This window comes from Haliotis rubra, unplaced genomic scaffold (genome assembly GCF_003918875.1).
Source record: "Haliotis rubra isolate DU_JTF1 unplaced genomic scaffold, ASM391887v1 Scf484, whole genome shotgun sequence".
Taxonomy (NCBI): Eukaryota; Metazoa; Mollusca; class Gastropoda; order Lepetellida; family Haliotidae; genus Haliotis; species Haliotis rubra.
The window spans coordinates 115,238-139,092 of record NW_025767173.1 but is presented as its reverse complement, the minus strand read 5'-3'; the positions used below and the strand labels follow the sequence as shown (position 1 = coordinate 139,092).

The window sequence follows — 23,855 nt, the reverse complement described above, 5'->3', positions numbered from 1 at the left end:
CTGTACCTTGCATTTTAGTCTAAAATACAAGACGACACATATCAGATGAGATGCAATTTTACTCGATTCTTGGGAAACATCAAAGATAAACAAAACGTGAAAAACAGATGAAAAAGTCATAATGAATGGTATATGCTTTCACTTATCAGCTTACCAATTACAATTACTAGTTATAATGTATGAACACAGATTAGCACCGTATATTAGATATTTCTAAAGCTAGTAAGTTAATGTTCTTTAAGCATAGCTTGTGATCGTCATATTGAAATAGACGAACCAAAATGAATTTTCCCATAACGGTTTATTACTGGTCCAAGGTATTAGTAATTTGATGACTAGCCTTTGAATTGCTTCCCATGCTACTATAAATCACACAATGTGAAATGTACGTGTTTTCTTTGAAAATAACATAGCGTTCCCGTACCAAATTAATTTTTTTCAACAGATCTGATCTTTTACATGTAGTGAATTACTATAACCCTTTATAAATACAAATTGAAGATGATGATCACTTCGGGCGTTAATTAACTATGTTTGAGTAGTATATCAATGTCTTCCAAGATCAGTTTGGTACCAAATAATATAACATGTACACAAATAAGTATGTCACTGACCCTTGATAGTGTGTGTGAAGTCCCGTGTGAGTTAACAAAATTCTGTCTTCTCAGAGCGCGACTGACTGTAGTTGAGCCTTCTGCTGAGTTTCTATTTATATAAAGCATGATAATGATTGAAGCACAGTCCCCACTCGTTGGTCCGTGTATGCCCATTTAACGTCGTTCAAATTAGAGTAAAGGTATAAACCTGTGACGCTACCTTAGCCACCTAGACTGTTGTTGTACACACACACAGTGATGATGTCAGGGCGAAAACGCACAGGAGCGAGACAGACAAAGTCAACACCCAAACGTGTAAGTTTGAATGGATGGATGAATTTTATGTCAATTGATGTATAAAGTCATGCAATGTTATTACGTTACATGAGCCTACATGAATTGTGTGATACTGTACAGAGAGAGGTCGGAATTGTCAGTAATCAATGGTCAAACTCATCATCAGTATATATACTTAGTCAAAAATGTTATTTGAAAAATAATGAATAATTTTTAATGGCACCGAGCTATGTCACAACCGTAGATTCATCACTAGCAGTGTCTTCATGTATCAGAGTGGTGTCACGCTGTCAGGTGATATGTATTAAGAATGATTCAAAATGTATAAGAGATCAATTGTCATAATACGATTCGTTCACAGAATACGTTTTCATGATTACTAAAATGAGTTCTTTTTTCCCATATAGGCCAAGAAATCTGTTCCAAAAGATCATTTTGCAGGTTGGTGGAATATGCTTTAAACTTTATGTACGATACGAAATGATATTTATACATTGTAATATTATCTCGTGTGACTACACGAACTTTTATAACTTTGTCAATTCATTCAAACGCTAATCTAAAACTTACCACACTGACACAAAGGCAGTCTTTTTGGGTCTTCTGTGAGACTAAAAGCCGGATTTTACTCAACTTACTATACCACACCTCGACTTTGTCAAGATATTTGCTGTTGTTATTCTGCAAATACTTTGACATTGATCAATGTATGGGATACCTCTCATTTTAGGGCAATAGAAGATGTAAAAACAGAATGTGGAAGTAGTCCTTAAGAGTGGCGAACATGTTATTAACCACTTGAAGGTGGGCAATACGGGAGATTACCGCTAAACTATTTATATATATATATATATATATATATATATATATGCATATATGCATGCTCACCAGACCTCAACCCAATCGAGCATGCATGGGATGAACTCAGTCGATTTGTGTACACACGTCACCCAGCACCAGTGGATCTCCCAGGACTCTGCAGAGCTCTAGTAGAGGAATGGAATACGATTCCGCAAGTTTTCATTGTGAACTTGATAAGGAGCATGAGAACAAGAAGCACCTGTGTCTTGGAGGGTACACAAGATATTGAATGTCCGAGCGCTTCATGTTTGTCATTTTCATTTTGGAGGGTTGATCTATACAAGTGACGATTGTTAGTGCTGTTTGAACTTTTTGTCTGTATGTCACGATGTTTCACGTTTGTCAACACATTAAACATTATCATGACGCTTTTAGTTCTATTATTTCTGAGAAACCTTTCTTTAGGTGTGTTATATATAACTTGACCCTTTATTAATAACGCTTAGTGTGTGTGTATGTTGTGATAGTGATAAGTAAACATATGTATAGTATATAATGTATGTTTCTAAACTGTTTTATACATGTTACCACATGGTTTGTTTGCAGAACCATGTGATAACTGTAGACACCATTTGGGGCAAAGTCAGAGTTCTCCTAACGTGAGATGTCTGCATCTCCAGGAGCATAACAAATACAAAGACCATCTTAAAGAACTTTTTTTGAGGCTTATATAATCATGGATCTCTATCGGTAATCCTTAACTTTGAAGGAAAAAAATCTATCCCAGATGTTGATGATGTAATCAGAACTACGAAAACGGTTCTCAAGAAGCATCAATATGAAGTTCAGGGAAAAGAGCTAACTCCCTCATATATAATGTTGATAGATACATCGTGTCCTTTGTGCGCCAAATGCGTCTCAGAAGTCAGAAAAGGTGCTACGGGACAAGTGCTGAGTATGCACATGGACATAGCAGCTGTCAACAGTAAATCACCAAAACAGAAAAAAAGAGAATCCTGAGCTCTATGATGAACGGAGAGCAGTTATGAATCACTTCATGCGAAATGTTTGTGCTCTACAAAACATTTCTGGTGGCGGGAGTATTATTGTACATTTTGTTGGTAAGGACGAGGCCGATCCTGGAACATACATTGGAGGGTTTGATGAGATGGTTAATACAAAACTGAATGGACTTTTACCCCCTGGTGAACTATTTTTTAATAACTTCAAACGGAAACGTTTGGATGTTCATGACTATGTGATACAGTTTGACGTTGCTTCAAGCAACACATTATCCACTGTGGACATGAAGACGAAACTGCCTTTGGATGACTGTTTTCTTGAGCTTGATCTGGCAAGTCTTGGAACTTTCATGAGAGACCTGCCATCAAGAAGTCAGCAGGATAGGAACAAGCCACAACTTCCAACAGGACATACCACGTGTGATGGTCTCCATGAAAGTAGACATGTACAGCTGAAGAAATTTCCTGACGACATTAAAGTTGTCACTGACACAAGCATAGCAGACATAATCTGGGACAAGCTGAAGTTAGGTGAAACCATCAGTGCTTTTGCCAAATTGGAAGAGGGTGGGACCTACTACTGTGGGATAAGTGAAACAGTTAGAGACCTAACACGATACCAGACGAAATTTTCTGATGTATCAGGCATTCCTGTCGCAAATAGACAAGAAAGCAACTTGAAGACCATTCTGAAGGAGAAAATTGAGGGGGAAATGGTTGCAGTGACTGAAAACTTTGATGTTGATGAAGAGAAATTATCAGTCGGCATCGACACAAAAGATCACAAGCAAAAGAGGATTCTTGTTGTAAATGTTCCTGCTTATCCAGGACTTGTATTTTTTGATAAACGTGGACCAGTCTCATATAAATATGATGAGCATGTTGACATTGTGAGACGACTTGAGTTAGTTGAGTGGTGTAAAGCAATAAAAAATATCAAAACATAAAGAATAGTTTTAAACCTCAGATGAAATTTAAATCAGTGGAAACAACACACACATATAGGCACATGGTTGGTAAAGATGAATGTCATGTTTGTCAGCTGTTCAACGAACAGGCTCATCTATAGTAACATCCAATCGTCTTTTGTAGTAAATTATCAATATTGTAAGAATATTTGCATCAGCATGGTTGCAGATTGTCTCCTGTGTCGTGGACTCTAAGGATGGTATTACCACTATACAGAAGGCGAATTAAGACGGATCCTATCAACTATAGGAGCATTTCTCTTTTGAACATATCAGTGACGGTTTCTACGTCTAATTTAGAAAACACACGACTTGGGATCTTGTTTCCTATTCTAAATCGATCATTTGTTTACGCTACAGGCATTGTGCTCAGCAAGCCAAATGTGTCGATGACATTTCACTTTTCTCGTATACGGCTACCTGTTTTAAATAAATATTCTTCGACATGGGGATTGAATGTGATCTTGATCAATGAAATGGAGTTATCGGCCTTGCTGTAGGCAAGACGTGTGTGCAGGAGCTCCCGACCGAAAGCTCGAAAATAGGCATTTTCGCCTAATACCTAAAGTCGACACCAGTCGAACATATAGGTAGCGAATTCGGAACGCGGACGTTTTGAGCGTTATGGGGGTGTCTCTAGGACAATGGAGGATGAAAATTTGACTTTTTCGTCAACCACGAGGCACAAGGCAAGTCGGCCATGTTGCGTCATGTACCCCATTCTCGAAATGGTCTCATAATGTGGATGTAGGCTATCGGCTTATGGCAACATTGTTGGTACTAGGCAGCATATCAGTGCTAACACGTAATATAATGTGCATTAACTTTCTTATCCTATCCGGAGATATTGAAACCAACCCCGGTCCTCTTTTGAAAAACTCTGACGATGGCGAGCTGGCGACCCTTAAAGATGACATTCTACGCGAGCTTCGCTCACTGAAAAGTGACCCGTCCCGCGACATAAGAGATGTAAAAGCCGATACGAGGAAACTTAACATAACTGTTAAAGAAATACAGGAGAACATTGAGGACATAAAATCTCAGCAAAATATTCTGCGTTTGGATTTGGACGCGGTCGCTGAAAGATTGTATAGTGTGGAACGGAGCAGTGACCAGTCAACCTTCGATAAACTCGGAGGGGACATGGACGAAATTCAGGATAGCCTGGAAAGAATGGCACAGTTCAACAGGAAAAACAATATTCTCATTCAAGGGGTGAGTGAATTGCCAGATGAAGCTAATCTTGACTGTAGAAATATTGTCTGTGATATTCTCACCCGCCATGCCACCAGTGATATGCCATTTCATATCCATGACATCATCGATGCTCATCGACTAGGTGCTACTTCTAACAGAAATAATCGCACTAGACCTATATTAGCCAAGTTTTCATCTACTCGGTGTAAAGAGCGTGCCTTACAGTGTCGTGACAAGCTAAAAGCTAATGGGCATGGAATCTCCTGTGACCTCACAATCAAACAGAGGAAAACGTTAGCTGCATTGAAACAACAAAATAAATATGGTTTCTTCAAAAATGGTAAACTAGTGGTGATGGACAGGCGACCTCGTGACTCTCAACCCCGAGAAACATCTGACTCTGTTACTATAGATGAGACAGATAACAGCAACACAAGCAACAGCAGATAAGGGTATGGCCAACCCCAGACACAACGCCTGGATTCTAGGAGCCTCGGTTTACTCAACTGTCTATTCTGGAATATTGCAGGGTTCTGTAATATAATAAAGCTGATGATGTGAACTTTATAACATTTCTCAAGTCTTATGATATCATGGGACTTACGGAAACATGGACATCCGGTTATGATTTTTCGGCGTTATTCACTGACTATAAGTGTTATTGTGTTGATGCAGTTAAAACATCTTGTACAGGACGACTCTCTGGCGGTATAGTGCTTTTTGTTAGGAAATGTTTTTTCTGATCCTTATGTGAATTCTGTGAAAATAATTGACAATGCTATCTTTGTTGTGTTTGACAAGACTGTGTTTAATCTTGACCGGGATATTATCCTCGCTGTTGCTTACATCAATCCTGCTGGTTCTCCGTGGTATAAGACCAAACAGTTTACATGTGGTTTATCTTCTTTTTTTTAATCGCTGTTAAATATTATATGTGACATGTGTGATCCCATTGTCATTATCGGTGGGGACTTTAACGCTAGAACCGGCGAGGAAGCAGTCAACATTGACAACACCATTGCAGATATCTTGGGAGATGACGACATTGACACTTTCTTTCATACAATAAATACAAAAAGACACTCATGCAACAAAATGATTAACCATGCTGGGAGAAAGCTACTTAATTGCTGTGCTTCTCTAAATGTTTCTATACTAAATGGCCGCTGTAGTAGGACGCTGACAATGGAGACTTTACCTTTATAAGCCACTCGGGTAAAAGTGTGATTGATTATGTCATTGGATCACCTGCTGTCTTTTCAATTTGTAAACAATTCGACATTGTATCTAGGTCAGACTGCGACCATCTACCGTTATCGTGTCAGTTTCAGTCACGTGACTGCCACGTTAAGCCCGTGCAGTATCCCGATGCTCATTTGCGGGCCGAGTACCGGTTTGTTTGGGATGAAACCAAAGCTGAAATATTTAGAGAAAGGTTATTGTCCAAGGATAGTATAAACATGTTTGATAATTTTCTTGATGCTGTGTCTGAAAACATTAATGAAGCTGTTGATTTATTGGTAAATGTAATATGTACACCTGCTAATTGTATGAAACGAAGTAATTCTGTAGTCAATACCCAAGACCAACCGTGGTTCGATAGGGAATGTAGTTATTATCGAGCTGAGAGGGAGAGGTTATTAAAAGTATTTAGAAAGAGTAGACTTGATGAGGATTTAAAGAGATTTTTGACGGCTAGAAATAAATTTTCTTCTGTCGTGAGAGAAAAAAACCCCGTTTGTATCAGGACAAGACAGTGAGATTGTTAACAGACAACTTGTTTAATAGTAAAGCGTTTTGGAAGGGTTGTAGTCAAAAGGGCCGAAAGACAAAAGGGCCGAAAAAAAGAGTCAAAAGGGCCGAGGCTAAAAGTCAAATAGGCCAAAATGAAAAGTCAAAAAGGCCGAAAAAAGGGCCGAAAATAAAATAAAATTTAATAAATGATAATTTAATAAATTACGTAGTAAAATAGTATGAATAGTGTTTAGTTTGTTGTTTTTGTATATTTTCAATGGAATTTGAATATGAGACTCAGTGTCATGACTAAGCCGTGTGGGATGTTTGTTTTTGTTGTTGTTGTCGACTCAGTGTCTTAACTAATGAACTCACTTCAATTGACAATATGGTATATAACCTGCCTCCCAGCATACAACATCTCATCTCATCCCATTCGGATCTCATCTCATCCCATTCGAATTGATCTGCGCTTGGGAGCTGGACACGTCTAACGCCCCGCACCGATCGCCATCTCAAACACAGACCACAAAGCTGGCTTCGCCCTATCTATCCTCCTCCTCTCTACCGACAACAGCCAACTGACCACAAATCAATCCAACACATCCTGCCGGTCGCCGCACCGTGTCCCCCGGGGCCTGGAAAACACGCAAGTGTTACTTGTGATACCCTGGCTATCATTGACTTCTAAAAAACATTCGAACTGTAGCTCGCTACTAGATCATACCTTTTTCTTTCATCTCATTTGTATATATGCTTTCTTCTGTTAATTTGTTTGTATTTTCATTTGTATATTGTATATTCTAGTCTCAACCCACAAGCAACACAACCAAATCCAATAAACGCCCGCACAACTCTCCCTCTGAAAGCTCACAATCTAACAAAAAACCATGCGACCAAGCCACCCCACCCAAAGCCCAAGAAACCAAGCTCATACTACTAGCCTTCGCCACCAACACACACACGCCGCTCAATCAGACATACTCCATTAACAAATTCGCCCTTTGCCTCCAACAACACAAAATTCAATACAAATACATAAATAATTGCGGACGAGGCTTTAAAATCACATTCACTGACCAACAATCATTAAAACACACCCTCAAACACACTCTCATAGACGGCAAACAGATTAATTGGCAATATCCACGCTGGCAGACATCTATCCAAGGAGTTATATACATTGACACAAGAGAAACTGAATCAGACATCAAACATTACATTGACATCGCTAACACCATCCCCAACCAACCTAAAATTACAAACTTCAGAGCCATCAATAACAGACAACCCACCACCTACAACCCTAACACACAAACAACCTTTCTCACGTTCGACACCACTACTCTCCCAACCCACATTACATTCGGCGCTCTCACCTACAAAGTACACCCAACACGAAAAAAACCACAACAATGTAAATACTGCTTCTCATATTCACACATATCCGACGCATGCAAACTCCCCATGTTATGTCCCAAATGCGGGTCGGACACACATACAATAGATGAATGTCGCCAACAAAAATATTGCATTCACTGCAACACACCTGGCCACACCGCTACACAAAAACACATGTCCCATTAAACAAAAGCACATACTCAGGCTCAACAAACACATTAAAAACACCGACCTGCCCAAACCAGCACGCCCACTACTCGCATACCACTCCCTCCTCTCAGCTACCTCATCTTCGCCCTACACTTCCTCTACCCCCACTCATCACTCTACTCACCCCCACCTTCACCTAAACCCAGCAAACACTGCCCCTCAACCAACCACCAAACCTACACGCCCTGCCAACCCACCCAAACCACGCCCATCCCAATCCCGCCACAAACCCTCCACCCAAACAACTCCTCCTCCCCACACCCATCCCAACTGCCCCACCCAAACAAACACGCCCCAAAACTGCACCCCCCATCCAAACCCACCAACCCTCCCCACCCCAAACACCTCCCAACTCAAGCCACCAACCCCCTACCCACAAACAAAACTCAAGCCCCCACACTTAATAAAAACCCACCACCAGCCCAAAACCCACACTAACACTCACACCACAAAAACGCAACCAAAACCTAAACAAAATAGTGGAATTTGTCATTATGGCCGCACTAATGGATAAACCCACAGCAAAAAAATTACACACTCTCGCACACAAATCTAAACTGTACCGCAAAAGTCTAGCCAGTCTTCTCATTGCCATCAAAAACCCCTTTTAAACACCAACCACTAAACTACTAAAGCACCAAAACTACCTTCTTCCAAATTCATGCCCCACGCCATGGCATTTATTAATCTCCTATTCCAAATTACACTAACCATGGCACATATACAGTGGAACTGCAACAGTCTCCGAGCGCATGGGCATGAGCTCAAGGCACTCATCGCCCATAACCAAATTGCCCCCGACATTATAGCTCTGCAAGAAACCAGACTATCACCCAAAAACGCCTTCAAAATACCAGGCTACAATTTCATTCGGAAAGATAGACCTCGGCCACATAATTACCCAGGCCCCCCTGGCGGGGATTGGGGGTTGGCATTTACATTGCAGAGAAGTTAAATTATACCATTGTGCAAATTCCCGCAACCAATCTAGAAGTCCTGGCTATCAACACTAAACTAAATAACAAAGAAATCCCAATTATTAACGTTTACAGAAGTCCTACTATCAAAATCACCCCCCAAGATTTGGCAATACTGTCTAAATTCATAGCTCCCAGCACCATTTTACTCGGAGACTTTAACGCACATCACCCACTGTGGGGCACAAGACCCTACACTGATATTAACGGAACCCGCCTCGCCGACTGGCTAGACCAACATAACCTAACTTCCTTAAATGACAATCAACCCACCCGTTACCCCCCTCTCCCACCTCCAAACACCCACAGCCATAGACATCACATTCACTACCCCCAACCTAACACAAGCTTGTATCTGGGAGGTACACACCGACACCTGGGGCAGCGACCACTGCCCCATCAAAATCACCATTACCTCACACATTCCCACCCATGCAACCACCACTCCCACATCCACAGAACCAGATACAACATAAACAAAGCAGACTGGAAAAAATTCACAACATTATGCAAGCAAGTAAATACCTCAGTCATTTACAGCCCCGACATAAACACATTTAACAGCAATCTTACAAACATAATTCTAAATATCACAGACAAATGCATCCCTACTTTTCGGCCCAACCCCGCACAAAAAACAGTCCCGTGGTGGAGCCATGAAATTATAAATGCCAGAAAGGCTAGAAAAAAGGCCCTAAACCAATCAAAAAAGGGACCGTTAAAAATTACATTTAGCTAAACAACTACGTAACAAAACTAAACAAATTATCAAGGCAGCAAAAATCACCCATTGGAGAAATTTCTGTTCTACCCTCAGGCAATCTCATCGAAATCCCCTGACCTTGTGGAATAAATTTAAAGCCATAAAGGGCATTTCCAAAAAAACCATTTCACTTAACTTTCCGGACCAAACCACAAACAAAGACAAAGCAAATGCATTTGCTGCCCACTTCTCGGCTACAAGCAGCTCCACCAACTACCCACCCACCTTCCAAAACACTATTAAAAACAACTCCCCTTACACCCCACAACCTCCCCACACAGACAAACCCATAAATAAAATAATCAACATACATGAACTCAAATCTGCACTCAAAAACAAACAATCAGCCTCAGCCCCAGGTCCAGATACCATCACATACACAATACTAAATAAATTACCTCCCAACATGCTTAACCTCACACTTACCCTCTTCAACAATATCTGGACCACAGGAACTATCCCCAACAGCTGGAAAACAGCCAGAGTGGTACCAATCCTCAAACCAGGGAAACCCAATAACGAGCCTGATTCATACCGCCCCATCTCCCTTACCTCCCACCTCTGTAAAACCCTTGAAACAATTATAAACAACAGGCTCAAACACCTTATTTTAACCAACAACTTACTTAAGGAGGACCAGAGCGGCTTTATTCCAAACGTCAAACTTTAGACCACATTCTACATTTAGAACAAGATGTCAAAGTAGCACAAGCACAGAAACAATACACTATGGCCATTTTTATTGATTTCAGCAAGGCATTCGACATGGTTTGGCATAACGGCCTACTACAAAAACTTCAAAAACATGCCATTCACGGTCGAATACTAAATTTCATTCACTCTTTTCTAAACGAGAGACAAATAACAATCAAATATCACAACACCATCTCGGACCCATACCCCCTAGAAAATGGAACCCCCCAGGGGAGCATATTATCCCCAACTTTATTCAACTTTATGATTAATGACATTTTTCCAGATAAATGGCCAGAAATCACTACAGCCAAATTCGCAGACGATATTTCATTTTGGACTTCCTCCACCTCAGTTAAACAGGCATCACTCAAAATTAAAAAAATGCTAAATTCCATTCAAAATTGGGCCCCAAAATGGGGGTTCCACATCAACGTTAAAAAAACCGTGGGCATATTATTCAAAACACAGCATATGCAAAATTATACCCCCAAACTACACTTAAACAACCAAGAAATTGAATTAAAAAAAGAAGCGAAATTTCTATGAGTAACTTTCGACCACCACATGACATGGACACCCCACATTAATAACTTGGTCAATTCATGTCAAAAAGATCTTAACTTAATGCGAGCCATCAGCGGCACAAACTGGGGTGCCGACAAACATACCCTCATTAATATATATAAAACTCTCATATTATCGAGATTGGACTACGCCGCCCCGGTTCTCCACAACCTCCCCTCCCATAATCTTCAAAAACTTAATTCCATCCAATTTAAAGCCCTTAAACTAGCCCTCTGCGCGAGGAGTGGTACCTCTCTCAACACACTACTTCTACTCACAGGCACCTCTTCAATCACACAAAGAATAAACCAAACCACACTCACTTACTGGGCTGGGGCCCAACACAACCCCATATTTAAATTAATCACAAACAAATATAAAAACATTAAAAAATCTACACTTAAAAAATTCAAATCAAACCCACTTAAAGCATCATGCCTTACCCACTTATACAGTCTGCTACATGCACAACAGCTAAACACCATACAACACACACCTCCCATTACTAGCTACATTCACGACAAACCCCCTCCCATCACAGACATATCCCTTGACACAATCCTTAAACAACTACCTAAAAACACCCGTCAAACCACCATAGCTAATATCACAAACAACTACTTAAATACAAACTACCCCAAACACACACACACATATATACAGATGCATCAGTCAGCACTAACAAACCCACAGGCCTAGGCATACATGTTCAACAAACCCCTCCCATCACAACAAATTTTCACTATACCAACTACACCACAATAAACACTGCCGAACTCACTGCACTACACCTAATACCCTCCCTTCCCCAAACAAACTTCCTCATCCTAACCGACTCACTCAATTCATCAAACAACTTCACAACATGCATTCTAAATCTCGCCCAGACCTCATACACAATATAATGATCCAAACAGACTCACTCACTAGCTCAAACAAAAATATCACATTCACATGGATACCCAGCCACTCAAACATCACAGGAAATGACACCGCCGATACAGCAGCCAAACTCGCCACACCCCATATGTCACCAAACCTCAACTTCCACACATCCAAATCAGAAATAAAAAAACTCATTAAAACAAACATATCAAATACCAACTTTCAACACAACATCAACACAAACAAATCAACCTGGGTCACATCCATTATAAAATCCCCAATAAGAAAAATTCCCACATATTCAAATATCAAAAACATTGACACGGCAATTACCAGACTAATCACAGGCATCACTAACTTAAACTACACACTCTATAAACAAAACAGACATCCAGACGGATTATGCACACACTGCAACACACAGGAAGACATAAACCACATATTCACACACTGCCAGCTGCAACAAACACACATTAGGCAATTACACAACAACATTCCCACGAAATACCACAATAACATACACCTCCTTCTCAACCCGCCCAATATATTCCATGCCATAGCCACCTTCCTTCAAAACTCTAACTTACTCCAAAAAATTTAGAACCTCCCAAACAAACCCTCTCATTACCACTCACTTCTAGCTTATATATTTAGATCAGGCGTCAAAATTCCACTTACCCATACTATCACTCTATCACCAGCACATGCCTACACATTTAGACCTGGGAGTCAATTTCATTCCTCTATAGTGCTCTAAATCCGCTGCGAGGTCCGCGCCCATCCCCTAGCCAATCACAGTCCACTAAAACGTAAACAAAGCAGCCCAACCCCTCTAACGCAAGGTCAATGCCATCCACCCAAGCCAGCTTACCTGCAATCTTCACCGACAGCCACGGCCCCTTACCCACAGCCTACTTCGCTCCCTTACCCCCAACCCCCACCCCCCACCAACTTAACCCATTTTTCTTTCCTTATTAAATCCCCTTATACTAATTATGCAGCCTACCTGCATTCCTATACATGCCCCACTATGCTATACTTCCTTATAATCTCCTTTTCCCCACCCCCACCCCCACCCCCAACATAGGCCCAACATTTTCACCATTACTATCTAGTTATAACTCTATCTCTTAGCACTAATAAATTCAAGTGTATTGCTTTTTCTTTTTCTCTCCCTTTCCCTTCATAATATTGGCTTTTTATTTATTTTTTCTCATGTTTTTAAAGTTTTTCACTTCAAAATCCCACTTAGGTTAATGCCCCATCATTTATATTTTTTTGGGTACGGTGGTTTACTCCTTATTTTAAACCTATTTATTATTATCTTACCTCCCACCTACCCCGTCGGCGACATTGGCTACAGCTAAAAGCCGACGTTAAACCCCAAATCATCATCATCACAACATTCACAACACTAACCATGGCTGTCCATTGTGCGCAGTGCTCTAAGACTATAAGAAGAAATCAGCATGCCTAAGAGTGTGATCAATGTCAGCCATGGACACACAGGATTTGTGGGACAGGGATGACTCGTGTCGGCTACCTAGACTTATGCAGAAGTGGAGAAGAATTTAATTTCTTGTGTCATTTATGCAAGACATCTATTCCTAACTCACTCACTCACTCACTCCAGTTGGATTCTTCAATAGATGCTCCATCCGTTGCTTTCGATGATATTCTTGAAGTTTAGGAAGTGTAAGTATATTTAACGTCATAATGTATAACATATAACTTAATGCCATCAAACAATTATATATATTATATATTTTCAAGTTTATGTATTTTATTAACACAAGTTTCTATTGACATAACAGATCAATGGAGGAGGATATTCTTGCGGAGGAGCGGGAGGTGGAAGATCCTCCATACACGTTGGTATCGGACGGCTCACAGAAATCAAAACCCAAGCTGGTAGGCAGGAATGGATTCACCTACGTAATAAAGGTATTGCTACATCTTAATCCTATTATATCAACCATACTATACCTGGATATGTCTTTATTTTATGTTATTGTTTTTGACGTTATATTAACGTTGTTTTATTACATCTTTCAGGAGGTCACTCAGAATAAGATTTACTACAGATGTAGCAAACGTCCCTGTAAGGCAACTGTTGCCGAGACCAATTCAACAGGAGACAGAGTGCCAGGCAAACATAACCACAGCCACACAGCAGAGGCAGGCAAAACTGTTTCAGTCCAAGTAAGAGCTAAGGTGAGTAGTACTTTCTATTGATTGATTCCTAATTAGGATTAGTTAAATTGTCAATTGAACATCCTTAATTGTTAATTGGTAGATGTTAACGAATTGAATTGATTCTTTATTGGATCAATCAACCTTGTTGTTATAGATGAAGTGACTGCAACGCAAGACCTGTTTAATGTCACCAGCGATATGGAAGATCCAATACTGCCATCCGGGAGCAGAGACAACCCTGAATATTTAGCTCGTATCGCCAACAGGTGTAGAGAAAAACTTCGGCCAAAGAATCCGAAAGATTTGGAATTGGAAGTTGAAAGTCATACGAAGATGCTGGATTTCGAAGCTGCCACATGGAAGGTATTTGATCGACTCCTCCCCGATGTCAAGCTACGCGGCTGTGTTTTCCATCTTACACAAGCCATCTGGCGACATTGCCAGGAACACATTCATTCATTCGTAAAAGCATCATATTCATATAGCCACATTTTTCAAAGTCATCTTCTGATCCTATTCTTGTCTTGAGAGCGTCGTCACAGAAGCTGGTTGATCTCTGTGACTACATGGGAGCGGCAGTGGATGAGTCACTCCATCTTCACAGTGGTCAGTTGGTGTGTATTCAACCAGTCAGTCCGCATTGTGTAAATTATGAATGAATGAACTTGTGTAAATTATGAATGAATGAACTCGTGTAAATTGCCATAATGTTAGTTTTGTTAATTATGTGAACTTGTGTTGATTAAATATATGTATTGTCATTACATGAAAACTTGGCTACATGCTTTATTAATGTTATGCTGATATTATGCTATATGTGTCAATAAATAATGTAAAACCTTTCCAAACTTTTTTTCTGTTCGGCCCATTTGACTTTCACCTCGGCCCATTTGACTTTTGTCATGGCCCTTTTGACTTTCACCTCGGCCCTTATGACTTTTCAAATCGGCCCTTTTGACTAGGCACTTCTCGCCCCTTTTGTCTTTCGGCCCTTTTGACTAGTTCCCTTTTGGAACATATTCAAAAGGTTTTCGGGGACAACCGTAGTTCATCCCAATATATCTTTACAAGAGTGGTTTGACTATTTCTGTAATATGTACATGAACGCTGCTGGGTCGATAGATGGTAATGCAACTTACAATAGCGAATATCAGCACACGGATATTAATGTTACAACAATTCTGGACTCGCCCATTACAGTAGAGGAGGTTACCAAAGCAATAAATACCCTCAAGTACTCTAAATCTGCGGGCGATGATAAGTTAATTGCTGAATTTTTCAAGTTTTCTTCTGATATTCTTGTTCCGTATTAAACAGTTCTATTCAACATGATCTTTGATAATGGTGTGTTTCCTGCTCAGTGGTCGGTTGGTCTTATTGTTCCTATTCATAAAAAGGGAGATCGAGATTCAGTTTCAAATTATAGAGGAATTACTATTCTCATTGTATTTAGCAAAGTTTATATTGCAGTGATTAACGACAGACGAAAAATTTTGGAGTGAAGCTTATGCTAAAATATCCGAGGCACAGGCAGGGTTTAGAACAGGATACTCAACCGTCGACAACATCTTTATTCTTCATTCTATTACACAGAGAATTCTATCAAAAAAAGGGTAAGTTGTATGCTTTCTTCATCGACTTTTCGAAAGCATTTGATTTGGTAAATAGATCGAAATTATCGTTAGTTTTGCAACAGAAAGGATTAACACCCAAGATGTTAACTTGCATCAATCCATCTATAGTTGTGTTAAATCTTGCCTTAAAGTCAATAATTCTTTTTCACAGTTGTTCGACTGTAATATTGGAGTTCGTCAAAGATGTGTCTTGAGTCCCTTCTTGTTCTCCTTTTTTATAAACGATTTAGCTGATCGTATTGAATCGTTGTGTTATCCGGGCATACAGTTACATCCAGAATTAACTCAGTTGTTTCTCCTTCTATTTGCTGATGATGTCACTCTATTCTCTGACGCCATCTATGGGCTACAAAAAACGTATTATGTCCTTGAACAGCATTGCAAGGAATACAAGCTATATGTCAACTTAGATAAATCTAAAATTGTTGTGTTTAGAAATGGTAGCATCCTTACTAAGCACGAAAAATGGTATCTAGGAGGTAAATTAATTGAGTGCGTTTCTTCATATAGATATTTGGGAATAGTATTTTCACAAACATTGTCATGGCATAAACATTTTGAGATATTCTCAATTTAAATATATTTTTGGTGTTGAGCCATATCTCCATTGCATAACTATCAAGAAATTTCGTATTGCCTTAGCGAGGTTCAGGTGTAGTTCACACCAACTGAATATAGGAACTGGTAGATATATAAAGAAACCAAAAAACTCAAGATTGTGTGAAATGTGTTCCTGTAATTTTGTAGAAAATGAGTACCACTTTTTACTGATTTGTACTGTCTATGATGATCTACGTAAACGTTTTATCCCTGTCGATGTTTTCACCCATCCAACCTTGTGTAAATTTAATCGACTGATGAGTAATGCTACTCCTCTTGTTTTAAGAAATCTTGCCATGTTTATCTTTTATGCTAACAATCGTCGTCGCTACAGCTTGAAGGCTGCCAATGTATAACGTTGTACCATGGGCCGATGGCCTACATTTACACGAATAAAGAATTGAAGTAAGCTAGTTTGAAATGGGTGGATAAGATCTCAGTACGAATCACGTACACTGGGTAATGTGAGGGAAAAGACGGAAAATCCCTTTAACATTATATTGGAATTCAATTCCAATCCAATTCCAATCACGGTTAAAAAAGATTTAATCGGAAACTCTTGCCATGCAAGGCAGTAATGAGATCTTTATTGCCTGTGGAATATGTTGGAAGTGCTCCAAAGTTGATGTATGGTTCGGAAGTATGGCGTATGAAATATCAACATGAAATTAGGTACGAGCATGCAATTTGAAACATGTTCTTAGTTTGAATTCTGGACGTCAGCGTATAGATACTCAAATAAGGGTAATTAGGTACTGAACTAAATGTTTGCGAAAGCAATGAATCAGTGAAGCCGATATCATTCCCAGGGTCATGTTATCCTTAAAGTGTTAGGTGAAAATGGTAAAGATAATTAATTGATCGTCTGTGCGAGACACATGCTACTTAATGCTGGTGTTGTGTAAGTGTGATAATACCGAGAGCCTGGTGATAAGAACATGTTTTGTCGGCTTTTAGAAGACATAATTTTAAGATATATATACTGAACCACTAACGAAACGTCGCCTTTCAAAACGAGTTCTTACAAAATGGTGATTATATTTATGACTGTATCGTTTTGTTGACATGTTTTTCATTCCAAATTGACAGTTATTACCAACATCAGCGTGTTTGTTGATAAACAAACATATCGACCGAACGCACCTAAAAGGCAGACGTGGTTAAAGTTTCCCTATGACATTCGTGAAAATGAAAATGTACGTGCATATCGTGACAACGAACCCTTCCAATGAAAGCGAGTCCCAAACTCGCCTGAAATCATTCTTGTTTTGACAAAATCGCCATGGCACGACTTAAGAGAGATCAGCGGAACCAAGTCTTGGGAGGACTGCAAGTTGGCCAGACTGCATCGAGGGTAGCCAATGATTTTAATGTTCATGTTAGGACAATCTACCGACTGCAGGAGTGGTATCAGGTGACTAACAGCATCCAAAACCGTCGAAGCAGTGGGCGACCTTCAGTAACATCAGTAACAAGAACGACAGATTGTGCGTCACCCTCTGCAGGATCGCTTCCCTAGAGCGAGGTACACAGCACGCCAGACAATTGGGGCTCACAACAGACCCATCAGTGCCGATACAGTGTGTAGACGTTTGCACGGAGGAAACTGCTGTTGTCACAGATCATATCGTAGTCGTGTCCTCACCGCTCACACCGGCAAAACCGACTTCAATGGTCAACTCAGCATCGAAATTGGCATTATCGACAATGGAGAACTGTGCTTTTCTCTCATGAAAGCCGGTATTGTGTTTCGACTGTCGATGACGGAGTGAGAGTATGTTGGAGGCGTAGGGAACTGTTTTCCAATGAGTGTATTGTTGAAATAGACTCGTGGTGTGGTCCAAGCATCATAGTGTGGGGTGCAGTCGGTCTGAACCAGATAACTGGCACCGAGTTGTTCCTGAATCTCGGTCCAGGATGAGGAAGTGACGTGACAGCTGCTCGCTATGCTGAACAAGTCATAAGACCCCACGTTGTACCACATTTTGGACGTTCCAGCAAGACAACGCTCGTGCCCACACTGCCAGAGTAACATTGGACTTCCCAAGACAACATGGCATCCAAACCCTACAATAGCCTGCACTAAGTCCGGATTTGAGCCCAGTAGAACACTATTGGGACGAGAATCAAAGAAGACTGAATGACCTCCACCCAAGGCCGACAACTGCTGCGGGACTCGAGCAGGCATTTCACAGAGTATGGACCCAAGTGCCTATGGCTTTCATCAATCAGCTAATTCACTACCCTTTCATCGTTGCCCATACCAGCCACACATAATACTGACTTTGGGGTATCTTAATGGTACCATTTTTGGTGATTTTGTTTGTGTGAACTCTAAATGTGATTCCCGAAAGTGTGTTAACCCGTAATTTGTCACATTTGAACTCAATCCTCCGTTTTGATTGTCAATTAGACTGAATTAAAGTGTGCTTTAAGGAACCGCCATCGGTGCGACATTTCTTTTGTGGTTCAGTATATTTCCCAAAGTGTTGCCACTGTTTGGAGTTGTCTGCATTTTAGTGCATTATTTTGACATAACATGTGTCGTCTGCAGCCCGAATTATGTACTCATGGACAAGCAGTTAGTTAGAGCAACCTATGAATTCAGAATGGAATACCATATGGAATACCAGATTGTTTTTGTATATAAGAAAGATATTCAAAATAGTTTTCTTACCTTATTATAGAAACATTATTGGTAGAGTTAGCAAATGTATTTATCTCCTGTGATATTAATGTACTGCGCTTGATAGCTTTATATCTCTGTACATTATTTAGAATGAGATTGACAAATATGTAACACTCTGACACGTGACCCATATGTTATATCTTACAACTGTACCATGGGCCATGTGGCCTGAATTACAAAGTAAACTTGTAAAGTAAAGTGAAGAGTTAAAGTAAAGTTGTTACATGTTATTCTTCATTTATGACGTCTAGATGTACGCCATTTAGACAAAAAGCCACTCCATTTGGCACCAGTTGAACTCCTGTTTTTGCGAAACTGTTCCTTTATTCACAAGGAAGAGGTTACTTGTGGAGGCGGAAAACACTTCCAAGGGAACAAAATAAAATCAACGTCGATTACCCACGCGCATCATGAGCATGTGTTTATGAATCATTGCAGAAATTACGATGATACCGAGTGCTTGCGGAGAGTTGTCCGTCTCTTGCTTTATCGGTTTGTCAGTTTGTCAAAACCATAAAGAACTGCTACTCTTCAGTTGAGTCAAACAGGATATTTGGTTCCTACGTTTCCCTGGACCCACGACTCCCCATTAGAAAAAAGACAAATTTTTGTATAACACGTATACCTCAAGCCTCGGAACTTCGTTTCCTAAGCGGACCGTGTCCCTGGTGTAGTGGTTAGAGCGTCCGCCCGGAAAGCGGAAGGTCGCGGGTTCGATCCCCGACCGCGTCATACCAAAAGACATTAAAATATGGTACTTGTTGGTCCCTGCCTGGCGCTCGGCATTAATGGGTAGAACAAGGACTGGTCGGCTCGGAGTCAATATAATGTGTCTGAGTGGGGTATTCATGCTTCTCTGCGGCATGGTATCTCAGTGGGCTAGTACTATAAAACCACCTTTGAGTGGGGTATTCATGCTTCACTGCGGCATGGTATCTCAGTGGGCTAGCACTATAAAACCAGCTTAAGTCTGGGCTAGTATAAGCAGCCGCACATACACATACACACGCATGCACGTCGTCATATGAGCCATATATTCTCAAGTACGACGTTAAACCCAATTTCACCTCACCTCACCTCGTTTCCTAAGCATGTTCATGTCAATTTCAGGGTCAGATACAGACAGAGAAAAACGCCAGCTGACATTACCATGCAGTGATCCATTTCCGCCAACTACCTACTACTATGGTGACAGCTTCGATGCTGCTCATGCATATTTTTCACAAGGTATAGAATAACCGACTCCTTACGCATATTCACCGACGCTCTATATCTAATGAAAAAATAATACACTTAAATGATTCATGCATGCATAATCAGTAATTCCAAGATTTAGAAGGGACAGTTAGGTTTAACCAGTTGAAAGTCCCAGAGAAACTGACACATGACAATTCAGGCTAACAAAGGGACCCCTGATGACAAAGGCTATCGCTTTGGATGACGTAATGTTGTACATATCTACATAATGTACCGAAATTGTCACAGTACAAAAGTCTAAGAGTTCAACAACCGCACCCTTGTTTATGATGATTGTAAGGGGAGGTCACCCATTTTGTTCTAGGGAGTGAGTGAGTGAGTGAGTTTAGTTTTACGCCGCACTCAGCAATATTCCAGCTATATGGCGGCGGTCTATATATACTCGAGTCTGGACCAGACAATCCAGTGATCAATAGCATGAGCATCTCACTGCGCAAATGGGACCGATTTCACGTGTCAACCAAGCCAGTGAGCCTGACCACCCGATCCCGTTAGTCGCCTCTTACGACAAGCATGGGTTACTGAAGGTTCATTTTAACCCGGACCTTCACGGGTACTGTTCTAGGGAGGGGTGTGTGGTGGGGTGTCATCAATTTTGTACATGGCATGCAGGGGTCTCTTTTTTCATAAATTTTAGGGTGGTGGGAGTGGTGAGGTCACTCACATTGTACATGCCTCTCCATAATAATCATCATCATCAACACCCCCACACTCCACACCTAAACCATAAGTTATGAACGACCCCTAATGCCACCTTCAGTTCGCGTTATAATTGTTGTCATGCTCTATAACCTCAGGGCCAATGTGTTGAAATACCTACACTAGGGTAGTTTGCAAAATGGTCGTGCTGGAGTTATAGATGATGGAGTGTTGATAGTCTAATCCATATCGACAAATTTAAAGACTGTATGGAAACTGTCAAGGCAGTATAGCACCTGATAATACTTGACTGACATGTATGTGTCTAATACTCTTAACTGCATACTTCTTTACTAACGCAGATCAGGCAATGTTACCACTGAACTTTGTTGGGACTCTCAAGAAGGAACATCCGCATGTGGTGAAACGAGTTGCTGAACTGTTAGCACACAATGGAGGGGGATTTGCTGTATTTGGTCGGTCGCTTGCAACAACCTTAAATTTGCCAAGTAGCAAACCTCCTGATATGTTGCAATGTGACGTAATAATCATTACACGAAAGTGCCTTCCTATTTTTATATCTTTCGCATCTGAGGCATTTGGTTGCATTGAACAGTATAATGCTGAATTGGCTCGCCGCATGAGGGTAATTCTTGGAAAATACCCAGCAGAAAAGTTCAATCTTATCTTTTTGGCCACCGAGGAAAAACTATATCTCAAAAAGAAAAACTTTCACAATACCGTTCATAAGAGAAAGTCTATGGTAATTGAATCGTGCTTTCCTAATCAAAAGTACATGAACGATTCGAAATTTGAAAGACTGAAGACTGCTTTAACAGCCACAGTTGCAAGAACAAGGATCCCAATGCCACCTAAAGGAAAGGAAGTCGGAGCGTTCTGGGTTTTGAAGAAAGAACAGTTGTCAATGTTACTTGACAATATTGATCTGCACCAACCATTAGACGTGCCTGATTCACAACCTGGGAAAGCTGTGTTCATGTTCGAAGCTGCCCAACGACTGGAACGCAGGGGGAAAACACTACTCATCTGTGACAGCATGGAGGAAAAGACCAAACGAAAGTAGGTTTGTATACTAGAGGTAATTTGGTCCATCAGAGCAAATGAATTATTGTAAAGGGCATGAAATATTGAGCTGGTTGTTTTATATATTCTTCAAGAATGGGTTGACTGGGGCTAAGTGATCATACATGATAGGTACTTTGTATATTCAGCAGGTTTAGTGGCTTAGCCTAGTGTTGGGTCTTATGGCTAACGAACATTCTAACACGCAATCTCTGTGTGATGGCATGGTCAGAGATAAGGAGTGTGAATATGCCTACTTTCAGCCATGCCCCAGATGAAGTGACAATCGAGACTATAGAATCTTTCCGCCAGTCTCGTCAGGACTTGACACAGTTTAAACACATCATGGTATCCGCAACACCTCACAAACTGGAGGCAATTCAGGACAAGCTGAAGGCAATTCCTACTCCGATTTGGAGGATCTACGAACGCGATGAAGGTTAGTATCACTGATTATGTCATAACGCGTATTGTAAATTATCGGCTTATGCCTTTTTCATTTCAGTGTTGTGAGTTTATAGCTAAAATATGATCAATTGCATGTTGCCTTCTTCAAAGACAAAATGCAGCTCGCTGATGACTACTCACTGAAATAAATGTTCGCATTTGTGTTTCAGTTCCCACAGAAACCGTGCGTGTTGTGCTCCTGGGCTACGCTAAGACAGGGAAAAGTCTCCTTGCCAATACAATTGCAGGCGAGAAACTGTTCGAAGCTGGATTACTCAAACCTACAACAGTATGTCAAGAGAGACGGGCAAGCGTGGATAACAGGACATTTCAGATAATGGACACACCAGGTTTCTCCTTGCACAACAGACAGAATATTCAGACTACTGTTGAGGAGTTGGTGAGCAGGGCAAGTTCCACTGATGCTGTCTTGCTTGTTGTAAAGGCATCGCCAATGACATATGAAGAGGAACTGCTCTTCAAACATGCCAGCGCAATTGCTAGGAAGCCAATATCACACAAAATAGTGCTTGTGTTCACAACACTAGATGACGATATCACTTTGAAGGGATATCTCAAGAACATTCCCAGTTTCCTGAAAGAATTTCTCCAGTTCTGCTACAACCCTCCCGTGCTTGTCAACATTGGGACACAATCAAAGATGGCGAATGATCAAATACATGACATGCTCAGGGCAATAGGCAAAATACAAAGTACGCATGTGCAAGAGCAACAGATGAGAAGAATACCTCACAAACTGACTGCAGCCATCCGTGAACTAGAGAAACGTTACAGGGACAACTTGACACGGCAAATTCAACAGATGCAAATAATCCTCTGATCGCGTTGTGGGCGTGAATATACAGTCGTTAGACACCAAGTTCCGGGAAATGAAACTTTACACACATTTAGGGGACGCACACTTTTCCGGACCCAGGATATCCGGAAACCTCCCGATCCGACGATTTCTACTTGAAGTGTCGTAGTTTTTTTCCGTAGTTTTTATTTCCATAATGCATGTGTGGCCATAGGCCCAAATACATAATACAATAATAATAATAATATGGGTGATATTATAAACAATCATTTTCGCTTCTTAAAAGCAACATGAATGAATGCCATTAATTTTCTAAGCACAGAGTGTGAAGTTGTTGACATAAGTTTTGAGAACATGTGTACTGATGGGTTCCTGATCACAT

The 23,855-nt window shown here is 40.6% G+C and overlaps 2 protein-coding genes across 2 annotated transcripts; both read left to right on the top strand.

Moving 5' to 3' along the window:
- The first annotated feature begins 782 nt into the window (after window positions 1-782).
- LOC124291176 lies at window positions 783-21,876 on the top strand. Its single transcript, XM_046728109.1, has 5 exons — window positions 783-911; window positions 1,301-1,334; window positions 20,341-20,457; window positions 21,489-21,764; window positions 21,851-21,876. Exons 1-5 carry the CDS (start codon window positions 855-857, stop codon window positions 21,874-21,876), a joined length of 510 nt encoding a protein of 169 aa, XP_046584065.1. The 5' UTR covers window positions 783-854.
- Window positions 21,801-23,584, top strand: LOC124291167 (GTPase IMAP family member 4-like). Its single transcript, XM_046728103.1, has 3 exons — window positions 21,801-22,206; window positions 22,473-22,648; window positions 22,827-23,584. The coding sequence occupies exons 1-3, from the start codon at window positions 21,887-21,889 to the stop codon at window positions 23,495-23,497; spliced, it is 1,167 nt and encodes a 388-aa protein (XP_046584059.1). The 5' UTR covers window positions 21,801-21,886; the 3' UTR covers window positions 23,498-23,584.
- Window positions 23,585-23,855: the final 271 nt, after the last annotated feature.

Bases quoted from the DNA above. Each gene is read 5' to 3' on its own strand.
- LOC124291176 (XM_046728109.1), top strand. From the start codon at position 855: ATGATGTCAGGGCGAAAACGCACAGGAGCGAGACAGACAAAGTCAACA. The intron at 20,458-21,488 runs GTATAGAATAAC...TTACTAACGCAG, and splicing joins TCATGCATATTTTTCACAAG to ATCAGGCAATGTTACCACTG. The intron at 21,765-21,850 runs GCATGAGGGTAA...TATCTCAAAAAG, and splicing joins TAATGCTGAATTGGCTCGCC to AAAAACTTTCACAATACCGT.
- LOC124291167 (XM_046728103.1), top strand. From the start codon at position 21,887: ATGGTAATTGAATCGTGCTTTCCTAATCAAAAGTACATGAACGATTCG. The intron at 22,207-22,472 runs GTAGGTTTGTAT...GCCTACTTTCAG, and splicing joins GAGGAAAAGACCAAACGAAA to CCATGCCCCAGATGAAGTGA. The intron at 22,649-22,826 runs GTTAGTATCACT...TTTGTGTTTCAG, and splicing joins GATCTACGAACGCGATGAAG to TTCCCACAGAAACCGTGCGT.